The sequence below is a fragment of the Echiichthys vipera genome (assembly GCF_963691815.1).
Source record: "Echiichthys vipera genome assembly, chromosome: 16".
NCBI lineage: Eukaryota > Metazoa > Chordata > Actinopteri > Perciformes > Trachinidae > Echiichthys > Echiichthys vipera.
The window spans coordinates 4,041,895-4,057,319 of NC_139841.1; the positions used below are offsets into that span (position 1 = coordinate 4,041,895).

Below are 15,425 nucleotides of genomic sequence, written 5' to 3' on the forward strand. Positions count from 1 at the left end.
AATTAGCTGGATCGGATATCTGAAGACAAGGCAGATCCATTCATTTCTTTTCTTTTCTTTTCTTCCAGATTTGATATGAAATTTTAAAATATCTGTTTGCAGTGCACTTTACATGGAAGTGTTATTTCTTTATTTTTGCTGCTAATGTACACTTTGTTATTTCTCCATAAATAATATTAAGTACATTTACTGTATATCTGTGTTAATTTGTTACCTTTTTTTTACCGAGGCTAAATGTTTGTCAAGCCTGATGCCTTCACTCACATGGACAGGTTTACGCTTCATTCATCAGAAAAAAACTGGATCTGTGCTTCTCTAATCTGCTCCTGCCGTACTTAATGATTCTCATTTTTTAAACATGCCTTTATTTCAAATGTTCTTGTTATTAGAATATCTTATTAGATAATGTAGCAGGTGCATTTAATCTGCTTGTTTAAGTTTTCTTTCCTGTCATACTCACCACTCTACTGCTCTTCACTTTCTTTTCTGATACAGAAATGCTGTTTTCATTTAACCTGGGCTCGTGTGTCATTTGCTATGGCAGGTACGTCTGGCCCCTTTCCCATTCAGACTTCAGATTTTCCCCCTTGACAAACCCTAGGCAAGCTTTTCTTAAAATGTGAACCATCTGCAGGGACTGATTTGAGTTCTAATGTCACTAGCTTAATAGTAACAGGTCCAGCAAAGTAGAAGCAACAGGAATTGATTAAGCCCCTTTCACACAAGCACTGCAACCTGAAATCATCTAGATATTACCCAGAAGAGCTGTATGTGAGAACGCAAATGTCTAAATCAGTTGGAGCATTCATTAAACGGTGTTTGTTGACGCTGCCAGCTCCCTGGTTTAAAGTCTGTAATGTCCAATTGAGCCCATGTGAGAATAGAGCAGCTCCTTGTCAGGAGAATTCACAGCAAGCAAGCGACGTTTGTTGATGGATATTTTTATCACGCGGTTCTGAGAAACTGGAAGAAAACAAGCATCTGAGCGTTAAAAAAGTGATTTACACAATGATGCCCACAAAAATGTCTAGCTAGAGAAACTTCAAGATTTAGAAACTTCTGTTGGTAAGGGTCGACGCCATAATGGTCAAATTCAATGGACGACAAGAGTCCAAATCTTTAACCAACTATGCAATGTAATCCGCGTCATGCCCTGCCTCCTGCACGCTCTACCCAGGCACTGGCATCTGACCATAGGGGTTGCATATGGACAGTGGAGACATGTCCCTGCCAATATTTTAAAAGGAGGACAGACTTGTCCCTACCAATACGTGAGCAAACTCATTTGCATTATCCTGTAATGCAGTGTATTCACTGTCGGACACGAGAACTGCTCAGTGTACTCCAATTATTATAACATAAAAAGTTTGGACTTCTATGTGGCGTCTTTCGTCTGATCGCTAGCCTGCGTCTACTTTCTCTGTAAAAATAGCAATGGGCAGTGCAATGCCTGTGCGGGTGCTGTGTGCGGTTACTGTGGTACCCTGTAGCAGCTTCGGTTTATTTGAATGGACACACTCAGTGCGACATGCAGAAGAGCATCACCTCAGATGAAGAGCAGTCTCTAGAGACCTCTGTCTACAGCTCTAACGAATGAGAAGAATATTTGTGTTAAGAGTGGTGAGTATAACATGACTCTATTGTACTGATGGAGTATATGCTTTCTAAATTTACATTATGTTGAATTAGGCATGTAGTCATAGCTAGAGACAGTCCTCATTTAATTATATTAGAATGTGTTTTTATTATACATTCTGATGTGCATGTGAAACACGTCTCTCTGACCTTTGTCTTGTGGAGCCTTGATTTTGGTTACTGCAGTGTCCTTGAATCACCTTGTGCTGACTCTGAAGCTTGGAATCAGCAGAGCTAACAGCTGCAACTGTACGGTTTAAGTCAAAGTTTGAATCGGGCTCTTTGTCATTAGTAACCAGCTCTTTTGTCATGCAGGTCACATACAGTATACACAGGGCTGAATGTAAAGCAAAAACCTTTCGAAGCTCTAATGGAGAAGCAGAGCTACTTTGACTTTTAGGGAATCGAAACCTGAAACTCAAGTAAAACGTGGACACTTTGAGACAACTTTGTCACTTCCCTATCAGTAGATAGTATGAAAAATACTAAAATACAAGGTTCTGCAGAAACACAAAAACTCATGGTACGTTAAACAGGCCTGTTTGCGCAGGATGTGGAGCTCCTTCCATGCTGCCACTCATTTGTCTACATAGTGTACCAATGAGCACTGAGGCATTCACCAACATCAAGGCAACAAGTCTGTTTCTGTCATGTTGAGAACACAGAGAGCTGCAGATCTGAGCTGGACTACATGGGGCATCAAGCTCTGTCTATGACAAACAGAAAATGTCTGAACACATTCCCATAGCACAACAAATTCCAAAGGTTATTTCCTACACACATTACGCAGTAGATTTCTGGAGCTTCTGGTCTAATGTATCAGCCTCGTGAGACCGTCCTTATCTCAGAGCTCCATTGTATTTTATTCTCAGATCAGTAAGGTAACGTGCGGTGGAGACAATTTAGAGAAGTTTACCAAGAGAACGAACATATCAGAGTTGGTTTTGAGGCGGATTTAAGTGAGGAAACAAGAAGAGACTGTTCAGGGTAGACAACATGGAGGCTTCCACGGATGAGATGAGCAGCTATGGAGCAAGCCGGTCACTAACTCTTTTTTTTTTAATATGGACCGGGCTCCTGAAGATTGGCCTTTGATCCGTAAATTCACGTTACACAAACAGCAAATATCCTTTACCCACATGTTGTTTGCTTTCTGAGCTTTGCCTCGATGCTGTTAGTACGCCATACGTTGATCTAATTGGTTGATTTGGCCCGTATGTCGGTGATAGACAGATGGTTTATCCAATCAGCAACCAGTATTTTCGCCCCTTCCCAAAAGATCTCCAAACCAGAGTTCAGATGGATATGCTGAGACAATGAGAATCCATCCACCTGGAGGAGTCAGGTTACTAATGTATAGCATAAGGAACAAAATCTGTTTGATGTCTCATTTCAGACATGTAGTAAAATAATATGAAATATAATTTTCAATGTTTCAAGTATCCACAAGAGTTTTAAAGGCATCACTATACAACTGTCTACATTAGTGAAGTGATGGAAATGACGGCTCTTTGAAGGGAGCTCCATCCCATGCCTCTGTTTCTGTTCATCGTTCTGTATTAGGGGCGGGGGGGTTAAATCGATCGGGCACTGTGCATACCTGGCTGTTACGGATGTTGAATAAAAGTGTCAATAAAAGCGTTTGGTGTGTTTTCAGTGTAACAGCTGTCTGTGCATCCTGCTGCTGTCACCGTCACAGCCACAGGAGGAGGCCAAAGTGCTGCAAAGCGCTCATGCAAGCATGAATCTAACACTGCAGGTGTAGAGCATGCAGTGAAATTTGGGCACAATGAAACAGAGAACGGCTCTCAAGTACGACTCAGTTCCCTTCATTCATGCCAAAGAGCCGTTAAAAAGAACTGTTCTGTTCAGACATCCCATCACTACATTAGGGGTCCACAGCCTCTGGGAGTTATGAGATACATGATTAAGAGGATTAGAAAGCAGAGAAAATATATTTGTCTTTTTACTGAAAATCTGACCTCCTCGTGTTGCAAAAAAAATCTTTGATTAAATGAATCTGAGAAGGGAATTCCTCTTTGGTGAACAGTTCACAGCTTGTGTGGGAGGATGAAACAATAACTCTTAAAGTGGTGACAAATGGTGCTTGGATGGAAAAGCTGGTTTGAGTGCAGGTTGGGCCTGCTTCCAGCTTATTGCATCGTCTATACGGATGTGTTTCAGCTGCATTTTTCTGTCTGAAATGCACTGACGGAACAGACACACTTCCATCTAACAGTCTAACCGTCTATACTGGCATCACTGCAGCTGGGAGCATCTTTTCTTTCAGTGCTGTGTGCGGCACTGAGCTCTGCTGCCAAACACCACTGTGCCGCTTTGTGGCACACAAGCTGAATATGATCATCTCTCGTGCTCAGCAGAACACATACAAATACAAAGGGTCTATTTGAGCTGTTAGGCTATAACTGCCGTATAGGATACATAATATAACAGGAGTAACACACTTATCCATAAGAAAAATGAGATCCATGTGTGAAAGCAGTCCCTGTCTTTTGTTCTCTTCTCCGTCTCTGTCTAAAGATATACTGTATTCATACAGTGATCTATCAACGCCGCACGTCGACTATTTTTCAAGTGTTTGAGGTTCAAAGCAAGTGACGAGTCAAACGAGTCAAACATTAGTATCTGAATGTGACCCGACTCAATGAAACACAAAGCTAAATAGGACACACGTGGTCCCAAGTTTGTGGACTAAGTGCCTGTGTTGGATATAATCATAAAGGAGATTTATTGCACTAGCTAAGAAAAACATGTTGATTCATATATGTCTCCTTTGCAAACTTTGTTAAGCATTGTAAACTGTGTGGTGCTTTCCCACTGACAAAAGCACTATGGCAGAACAGCGCAAGGGGCTGTTGGTGTGTTGTCAAAGGTAATGAAAGATAAACACACAAAGTCTGGTCTAAAGCCTTATCAGAAACCTGCCCAGCACATCGCACTTCCTGTCCTGGTTCTCCTCTGAGGATGTAGTACTCAATGCCATTTTCATCTCGATGCTGCCGAGGTAAGCAGCAAACCAGCATGTTGCTACATCTTACACACTGCAGGGTCTTCTACCTGGTCTGGTCACTTGCATTGGTTTTTGCCACAGAGTTATTGTTGATGCGAAAAGCCTAACCTCTACACGGAAACATCTACTGTGTGTGTGTGTGTGTGTGGGTGTGTGTGTGTGTGTGTGTGTGTGTGTGTGTGTGTGTGTGTGTGTGTGTGTGTGTGTGTGTGTGTGTGTGTGTGTCTGTGTGTGTGTGTGTGTGTGTGTGTGTGTGTGTGTGTGTGTGTGTGTGTGAAGGGCAACACACACCAGCAGTATGATGCGTGCCGTGAAACCTGTGTCTGTTATTTTCTATGTAAGCCGGTGTGTGTTGCACTTCTGTTTGGGGCTCAATGGCTAGCAGGGGCCCCTGCTTAAACAACCAAATTCCACGTGAGATCATCTGTTCATTTTTAGTTGCAATTTAAAATTACTATAATGTACTCATTGTTCTTTTTGCACAATTTATACTGAACAAATGAAGTTAATTCACTGAATAGCCTATAGTGTTTTTTTTACTTCAGTGATCAGTTGTGGTGGACAGATCATAAAACGTGTTACCAATATGCTTCAGCGGCTAAATACTTCCAATGTCCCTTATAACTATATAATGCTGCACTTTATGGGGCGATCCATTTACCTCGGAAGTCAGAAGTGGGAGCTGGGAATGACGTCACAGCCGAGTTATCAGCGTTTAAGTAATAAAAAAGAAGCCAACGGCAAAAAACAAGATGTGTACATCTAGATCAGCGGTGATCCACATAGACTGGGGAAAAAAGAAAAAGGTTTACATCACAGCCGTTTCCCTCATAAATCATTTATATGAAAAATATTTGGCAACCAAATGTTTTTGTTATATGCCGGAAAAAAACAAGGCCGCACTGCGCTCGCTCTCCAGCTGGGTGACTGGTAAATCACCTACAGCTGACCGAGCTCAGCCGTCACAGTAGCCATCCTCTTTAGCCTGGTGTTTACTAAGGATTATTACAGGAGCTTCTACTTACTGTTTACAACCGAGGCAGCCATCTTTAAATGTCAACTCGGGGGTTGTGTGGATCTTCCGACTTTCCCAGTCGGAAATCCGACCAGATCCAAATCCTGACTTCCGAGTACAACTGGAACGCATCATTACAGCACACTCTTCAAGTTAAGGGGTGGGGGGGGGGGGGGGTAATATTCGGCTCAGGGCGCCATATATGGTTTGGCTGCCCCTGGCTTAGGGTCTGAAGTGCATTTAATAGCACTGAGAAATGAAAAGATGCGTAAAATGAAGAGTGGACATTTCACTGACACAGATGGAGCCTACACACTGGGCCATGAATGAATAACTTCTTGGCAGGTTACAATTTGAAGTTTACCAGCCCTTGGTAGATGAGCCAAAAAGTTCTAAGGTGGGACACTGCATCTAGTGTAGTGGGCTATGGAGACACACACGGTATCAGGGGGTATTTCATGAACGCAATCCCTAGAACACATGCAGAAGCACAGACACAGCCTGCTGCCAAGGTCAGTCCTCCTGCTCCTCGCTGTCCTGCCTCGCGTCTATCCTCTTCTCTTTGTGACAGGAGAAAATCCGCCGCATCTCCTCTTCGTACTTGATGAAATTCTCTCCGAATCTCGCCCAGGCTTTTAGAGGGACCGTGATGGTGTTTCTGTACGGCTGCCGCACCTCGCTTATTTTTAAAAAGATACCATACCGGTTAGAACCGACGTCAAAGTAAAACCTCTTGTTGTCCACCCGAAAAGAAGCAGCCTCCGGGAGCTCGGGGTTGTCGTCGTGATTCCTGCACCCGGTTCGGCCGCGGTCGTCGCTCTCTTCGTCGCCGTAGTCTTCGATCAGCTGCGACAGCGCGTCCCTGAACTCGATGAGCCCCTGCGCGGGCAGCACGATGGTCTGCTCGATGCCCTGGCCGTAGTAGCCCATGGTGCCGTGCCCCTTGCTGACGGTCTGTCGTATGCGGAGGAAGCGGCCCCTCTGGTTCTCCTTCAAGTCCAGGAAGTACTTTCTGTTGTCTCTCTCGATGAACTCGCTCTTGAGGACGCGGTGGGCATGGTCGTCAGACACCGCGGAGCCGGTGGGAGACAGCCCCGCGTGCGGCTCCTGCGCTCTCCTGCGGGAGTCGTGCGCGCGGCCCTGACCGTTGTTGCTGCTGTGCTCCTCGAGCTGCGGAGGCGCGAGGCCCCCCCGCAGCCCGATACGGGCGTAATAATCTATGAAGTCTCCCAGGCAGTAGCGGAGGGCGGGAGCCATGGACATAGACAGCGTGAGCTTGCTCTTCCTGATGTTATCGTGGCGGCCTCGGCCGATCCACACCTCGGCTATCTTGAGGAAGCGTCCGCGCACACTCTGCTTCACATCCAGGTAGAAGCGTTTCTTCTGGATGTCGACGCGTTTGGAGGCTAACTCCTGGATGTCACTGCCCTGCTGCTGCTGCTGATGCGGCTGCTGCTGCGATCCGGTCTGGGCATATTGCTGAGCATACGCGGGTCTCGGTAAAGAATCTGATGCAATCTTACCCCTGCCTCTCTCCATCCCTCTGCAACATCCATCAGCCATCATGGTTTATATTCCTCCACTAGACAGCGCAGGACGAAGCGATCCCCCATCCCACTGCGCGACTAACAGGCGGATAAAGCAGGCTTCTTCATGCAGCCGGCTGCAGCTACACACAAGTTAGCGAGACGCCTTGAATGACCTAAAAATGGCAGCTAGTTTGGAGTTGCCAGCTGATCGACTGTCTGTGTCCCGAATAAAGGTCAAGATCGACTATTCAGCCGTTTGTGGTGCAAACTTCCACGCCGTTCTCCATCACCTGCTTGCCTCGGAGCTGCCTCTTTTATCGAGGGAACCAGAAAGAGCCAAGCTGAAATGGGAGAAGGCGTCCAATACTACATGAACCCGATGAACCCATTCACCCCCTCCCCGTCCTGAGAATACCTCAGTTAAAGAGACACGGTTAACACAACCACTGTCCTCCCAGGATACACCCCCCTCACTCCGGCTGCACCAAGCGCCTCCACACACCAGCACAGAGCCATTCTTAAAGACAAGACATTAGGATATTTGATATTCAACATTCAATAAAAAAATATTAGGCATTTAAACCATTTCATTGAATTATGTCAAACCACTTTGGTGTAAGGACTAATATTCCTCATGTATCACAAGGCTCGTATAAGATGTATATGTCTTCTTTATTTTAGCATTGTTTGTTTTGCAGTGCCTTTGACATTTGGAAATGCATTTTTAGTATGATTTTATGATCTTCCTCTATTTCTTTGTAGAAAAAATCATAAAGAAAATCCTTAAAAATATGTTCTTCAAAAACAAGCCTTGTGATTCATGGGCAATGTTAGTCTTTAGTGGTTTGACATAATTCAGTGAAATGGTTTAATGCACAAGTTTTTTTTATTCTGAATATCAAATGAATGTTGAATATCAAACGGACTCAAAACACATTAGTTGTTTGTTAAGATTCTTTTTTGGCAGTTTTTCAAGAATTTATTATATTGGACAGACAGGAACTGGGGTGAGAGAGAGGGAGACCTGCAGCAAAGGGCAGCAGGTCGGAGTCAAACCCATGGCCACTGCCTGGAGGACCTTCAGCCTCTTTACCTGTAGCCACTGCTCTGACCACTGTTCCACTGGCCACCCTACAATAGTTATTTTAAATGTAGCCTACTACTACTGTACTACTACTAGTTATGGAGGAGCCTAGGTTTACCCATTTGGAGATGTAGGTCTAATGTAGTCATATTGAATTTCTATATACTTACTAATGGCAATAGATTGAGGCTATTACAGGTCTTTTAGTTTGGGCTAGACATACAGTATATATAGCCTACATGTCTTACGTCATGCCACACAAATGGCACCTGATGACATTTTCCCCAAATCTCGCCCAGGCTTTGAGAAGGACTGTGATGGTGTTTCTATACGGCTGCTGCACCTCACTCATTTTTAAAAAGATCAGAACTGACAATACATTTAATACATATGGGTAGTAGAGGCTATAGCCTACATATTACACATCTATATCTGTTCAATAAATGAGTTGAAAAATCAATGCTAAATAAAAGAAAGACATGTTTAAAATGAATAAAAAAATATAGCATACATATTTGCATAGCCTAATAAAATATATATATCGTTAACATACAACATTGTATAGTTAAATATGTGTCGTTAACATATATGGTCGCTACATATTTACCATATACAAATTCATCATAGAGATACATTTAATATATTCACATATATTTTAACTTCAATTAGCTTTATTGACATTACTTGTACATTGAGGGTCAGACAACAATGTAACAAAATTTGAGTGGCATTCCCTGAGGCCTAAACAAAAGCAAGAATATTAAACAATTAAAAGACAGTTAAAAGAACAATTAAGATATAAAGACAATAAGAACCATAAAGGGCATTATGATATGCACAACACAGCGAACAGCAGCAATACTGTAATGTAACGGTAGGCCATGTCATCAGTAAACAACATATATAATGTATATTGTAGACATATATATATTATTTACATATATATCTATCCCAAAGCCCATCAATAGATGTTGACATTGTAAACTCAAATATAAAGATAGATATATGTATGTTAAATATGAATAAGAAAAAACATTAATATCCTTTATATGCAGCTTTTTTATTATCAGCCTAATTACGGGGTATTATAGAGGAAGGATGAAATGACCTATTTCAGGGTGTGCTACCAAAACGCCAATATACTACAATAATACAGCACGATAAAAAACATGTTTCTGTCTTTTGCTCACGGCATTTATGACAATAATTTTTTACGGGTGTGCTTTTGGCAGACAAGCAACAAACACCCTCCAGGGCTCTTGTATGAAGTCTTACTCGATAAGTACAGAGTAACAACAGGGGACAGGCTGGATTATGAAGTGTAGACTCTTCTCCTGGTCTTATTCTGTAGAGCACAAATACAGCTGAACACACACCTGTAAGACATTATTGACACAACTTAACAAAGGTTTTTATAAAACATACATGTGTGTAGAACATCACACAACACTATTCATTTGATCTTAAATCTCAAATGCCCTGTAGATATCTAGTAAACACTCAAATACTTAAAATAGTAATAGTAAATAAATAGTCTTTTCTCATTTCTGATAAAAGTCACAGTTGTTACTCCCTTGTTAAGATGTACTTACTTGTACCAGTAGGAACCAGTAAGTATTTAGTTACCATAAGTGTTGGGTAATTACATTACATGTTGTGGGCTGTATTATAAAGCTTTACTGGATCTGTTAAGTGACAGCTCAGGTTCAGTAGGGGTGGGTAGCATTCATGTGTAACCGTCTTCTCTCCTGTTTTTTGATAAGGAGGAAGGTTAGTGTCTTGTCTTTTGATGTGGTCCGAGCAAGGCCACCAGCAGTAGGGGTAGGAGGTGGGTAGGAGCCTGTGAATGTTCTCGTATGTCAAGGTCATCGTAGGAGCGGAGACAAGATATTTAATGTTCAAGCTGATTAAACTTCATTGTTTTTTTGCAAATATTCACTCATTTTGAATTTGATGCCTGCAACACATTCCAAAATAACTGGGACAGGTGCATGTTTACCACTGTATCACCTTTCCTTTTAACTACATTCAATAAGCATTTGCTCGATGTACAACTTCAGTTGCTCAACAGTCCAGGTCTCTGTTGTTGTATTTTGTGCTTCATAAAGCTCCACACATTTTCAACATAAACAATCCTCATATTCATTGCAGATGCATATTGCCGATGTAGTAAGTTGTTCGTTTATTTGCACATCATTTTGTGATATGCAACTGTCATAATCAATCCTCATATTCATTGCAGATGCATATTGCAGATGTGGTCACATGTTAGTGGGAAAAACCTAATGTGAATATAAACGTTATACTATAATGAAGAGTCTAAAAGCACAACAGTAAACATGTTTTTTTTAAACCAAGTTACTTCAGGCTGATGCAGTGGTTGGTGAACATGAGGAGACAACTGGACCCATCAGAACCGTCAGGTCTGTGCAGTACACACTCTGAGGAGGATCAGTGCTTCTTAGACAAGAAGGTAGACAGATGCTTTAACTGTAGGTAATATTATAATAATGTAGTATAATGCCGTTATTGTTCCATTATTCACGTTATCTACCGTCAAGGACAGTGACCGCTTACACAGTGTAACTTCAGCTACAATAACAGTACAAGGTTAACGGTTATTTTTCATGTTTACCAAACGTAGTTCTACTACAGTAATGAAGGTTGAGTTAGCTGTACAGCTTACCTCCAATTATCCAAGCTAATGTTGTTAGCAGCAGCGGCTCAGATAAGTCAGGTTGCTGATAGAAATGGGCGGGCAAATTGACCCCTGTGGGGTCCAACCCAGGATCCAATCAATGCATCCTCGTCCCCACAAGCTCCTCCCTTTCCTGTCCAGGGTTGCAAAACTTCAAGATGGCAGCGTAGGTTTCTTTTCGGAGGTTCGCAAACCTATGAGTGACATCACCGTAGCTCCATCCATTCATCATACAGTCTATGGTTGGAACACGTGCAGAATGTGTCCTGTCATTGTCTTGCTGAAATAAGCAGCGACGTCCCTGAAAAAGACGTTGCTTGGATGGCAGCAAGTGTTGCTCCAAAACCTGTTAAATACCTTTCAGCATTAATAGTGCCTACCCAGAAATTACCCATAATGCTATGGGCACTAACACACCACCATACCATCACAGATGCTGCTTTTGAACCTTGGCTGATAACAATCTGGATGCTCCATTCCTCTTTGGCCCGGAGGACACAACGTCCATGATTTCAAAAACTGAGTCTTTCAGAGATGCTCCTTTTATCCCCAATCATGACACTCACCTGTTTCCAATCATCCTGTTCACCTGTGGAATCTTCCAAACAGCTGTTTTTGAACATTCCTCAACTTTCCCAGTCTTTTGTTGGAACGTGTAAGAGGCAACAAATTCAAAATGAATGAATATTTGCAAAAAAAACATAAATGCATGACCAGTTTAAACATTAAATATCTTTTCTATTTAGTGTATCTAATTGAATAGAGGCTTAAAAGGATTTGCAAATCATTGTATTGTAGAAGTTGCAGCAAAACAACTTCTTTCTTTTACTACACAACACATTTATTTCATTTTCATTTATTTCATTAAAAGACAACTGAACGACTGTAAGAAAGGGAACGTTAAAAACCCTAACCTCCTCCGTTGCTAAGTGACACACTGACGCTCCGACCGTGTCTAACTGTCATTGCATCAGTGTGAAAGGAAAACACATCGTAAATGGCAAAAATCATTCTGCTTGTATATCTACATATTATGGTAAATTATGACCTTGAAGGCCATTACAATAATCTGTATTTATTTATGTTTTACACAACGTCCCAACTTCATTGGAAGTGGAGTTGTAGTTTCACACAGAACTAAATGGTACAACATCAAACTGAGTTTCTTGACTCGCAAAATAATCTTTGAAATTGACGAACACCATGATGTGTAATTCATGACACAATTGGAACGGGTCAACAATCAAAACATTATATTTATCCCTCACCCTTCACCATACATAGTTTTGTGAAATAAGGTCCCATGGGATATAGGAAGCAGAGGGACTTCACCTCTCTATATACACCTTTAAACCCATTATCAACTGACACAATATTACTGTTGAGGGGCCTTTCAGTCAAAATCCTCATGGTGTGTATATTCTTAAATAAACTACCACAAACACATGGTCAGTATGGGCCCAGAACTCCATTTGAGTGAGTCGTTCAGGCCTTTAAAGGTTAGCAGTGGTCCGTTGGTCCGTTGGTCCGTTGGTCCGGTCCAGTGATGATCCTGGCTGGAGAGCTCTGAATGGATTAGAGGTGATGGAGAATGTATTTATTTTTTGGAGCCAATGAGCAGGTTGTTGAGGTAGTCAATTGGGATGTGACCAGGGTGTGAATAAGGACTTGTGTGTGGTGCTGGGAGAGGCAGGTGCGGAGTCTGGAGATGTTGCAGTGGTGAAAGTATGCTGTGTATGTGATATCGCCGATGTGGGGACCAAAGGAGAGTATTCTGTCCAGAATCAGCCAAGACTTCTGACTTCTGAGGAGAACCTAGCTTTTATTTCTAATGAGTTTGAGAAGATTGATTGCAACAGTCAGGATGATCCTTTTCCTCTGTGGTCCGGAGGACACGACATCCATGATTTCCAAAAACTGACTCTTTCAGGGATGCCTTTTATCCCCAATCATGACACTCACCTGTTGCCAATCAACCTGTTCACCTGTGGAATCTTCCAAACAGCTGTTTTTGAACATTCCTCAACTTTCCCAGTCTTTTGTTGCACCTGTCCCAGCTTATTTGGAAAGTGTAAGAGGCATCAAATTCAAAATGAGTGAATATTTGCAAAAAACATATTCTCAGTTCAAACAAATTGATCAGTTTGAACATTAAATATCTTGTCGTTGTAGGGATTTGAATATAGGCTGTAAAGGATTTGCAAATCTTTGTATTGGGATATGGTGAATGGGGGGGGGGGGGGGGGGGCTTTGAACCAATGAGGAGAACCTCGCTTTTATTTCTAATGAGTTTGAGAAGATTGATTGACATCCAGTCCTAGACAGCAAAGGTTATGCAAACTCTTTTTTAGCTTTCATCCAAAAAGATTTTTACTAAACATAGGTAGTTTTGAGTGCTGCCTCAAATGTGCAACGTACATACTGTACTGTATCGTTTTCCATTCACACCACCAGCCAAATGGATATTGTTATTCTGTAATACACTGCAGTACTCAGAATAACCAGTACTGCAGTGTATTACAGTTACCATTCTCTCAAGTCTAACAAGAACACTAACAAAGCTGACACCCAGCAGAGACACTACATTGGAGGAGCACCACTCTATATTTGGAAACTTTCTCTGTGTAAGAGGAAGCAATGTTCACAACAAATGACTGAACCTGGAACTAAAGACACTGAGACTGAAATAAACACCCTGTATTTCCCAGTTCTCTACGTTTTGTATCCAAGTCACTGTCCCACACACCACTGTGTACTTCATTAATGCTGCTCTACTCGCAATACTGAAAAGAAAGTGGGCTGGGATTGTCTTCACACAGCTCTCACTCCAATACGTGACATACAGTGCCTATAGAAAGTTCTGATACCCTTTTGAAAAAGTCATTTCAGTCTGAAATGATAATACATTTAAAAAAAAATACTCTGTGGAGGCACCTTTGCTTTAATTACAGCCATCAGTCTGTTTGGATCTGTCTCTACCAGCTTTGTGCACCTAGAGGAGAAATATTTCACCATTCTTCCTGCAGAACTGTTGGAGTTCAGTCAGATTCTGTGGTGAGTGGTGATGGACTGCACTCTTCAGGTCCATCCACAGATGTTCTTACTGGGCCACTCTAGGACATTCACCTTCCTGTCCTTTAGCCACTCTGTCGTTTTTATGGAGGTGTGTTTTGGGTCGTTGTCATGCTGAAGGTGAACCACCTGCCCATTTTCACGTGTCTAACAGAGGGACATGGGTTTCCCTCAAGAGTTTGGGTGGACTTGGCAGCATCCATGTTCCCTTCAGTCCTGACCAAGTGCCCAGTCCCTGCTGAAGAGAAACAAGCCCACAACATGATGCTGCCACCACCAGACTTCACTGTAGGGATGCTGTGTTTTGGGTGGTGTGCTTTGTTTGGTTTCTGACAAACATAGAGTTTTTAGAGTTCAGCCCAAAAAGTTCAGTTTTGGTCTCACCTGACCGTATAACCTTTAACACATGACATCAGAATCTTCAGTATGTTTTTTTTGTGAGACTCAGTGTGACATTTTTTCACAAGAGGCTTCTTTCTCTCCACCCTGCCAAACATGTAGACAACCCTCTTAACGCCATTAAGACTTGGAACTCCTTCAGGGTCACCATGGGCCTCCTGGCAGCTTCCCTGATCAATCTTTTCCTGGCTCAGTCATCCAGTTTGGAGGGGCGGCCTGATCTAGGCCAGGTCTGGGTGGATCCATATGCCTCCACTGCTGGATAATACTGAACGGTCCTCAGAGGGAGAGTTAAAGCCTTTGAAATCTTTTAAGATCCTTCTCCTAACTTGTGCCTATCCACAACTTTATCTTGGAGCTCTTTTGAAAGCATCCATGGTTAATTATTTGTGTTACTATGCTCTACTAGGAGTGGAAACCTCAAGGAACAGCTGATTTTATTCTGAAGTAAAATAAAAGGAACAGCTGGTTTTATTCTGAATTAAAATAAAAGGAACAGCTGATTTTATTCTGTAGTCAAATCAAAGGAACAGCTGATTTTATTCTGAAGTCAAATCAAAGGAACAGCTGATTTTATTCTGAAGTCAAATCAAAGGAACAGCTGATTTTATTCTGAAGTCAAATCAAAGGAACAGCTGATTTTATTCTGAAGTCAAATCAAAGGAACAGCTAATTTTATTCTGAAGTCAAATCAAAGGAACAGCTGATTTTATTCTGAAGTCAAATCAAAGGAACAGCTGATTTTATTCTGAAGTCAAATCAAAAACACCACAGTTTACGTCAGGTGGAGGCCAGTTAACCTGGTGTGTGATCTGGAAGGTGATTGGTTAAACCTGAGAATGTTTATAATGGTTATTCTAAAGGGACTCATCACTTTTACAACACAATGATATTCTAGTTTTTCATGTTTTATTCATTTTCAGAAGTTTTGAAAAAAGAAAACTCACTGGAATGCTGTAAGG

The 15,425-nt window shown here is 42.0% G+C and overlaps 1 protein-coding gene across 1 annotated transcript; it reads right to left on the minus strand.

Moving 5' to 3' along the window:
- Positions 1-6,002: 6,002 nt before the first annotated feature.
- On the minus strand, positions 6,003-7,247 carry purg (purine-rich element binding protein G; the record flags this gene model as incomplete). Its single annotated transcript, XM_083929245.1, has 1 exon — positions 6,003-7,247. One exon carries the CDS (start codon positions 7,245-7,247, stop codon positions 6,195-6,197), a length of 1,053 nt encoding a protein of 350 aa, XP_083785371.1. The 3' UTR covers positions 6,003-6,194.
- Between the last annotated feature and the right edge of the window lie 8,178 nt (positions 7,248-15,425).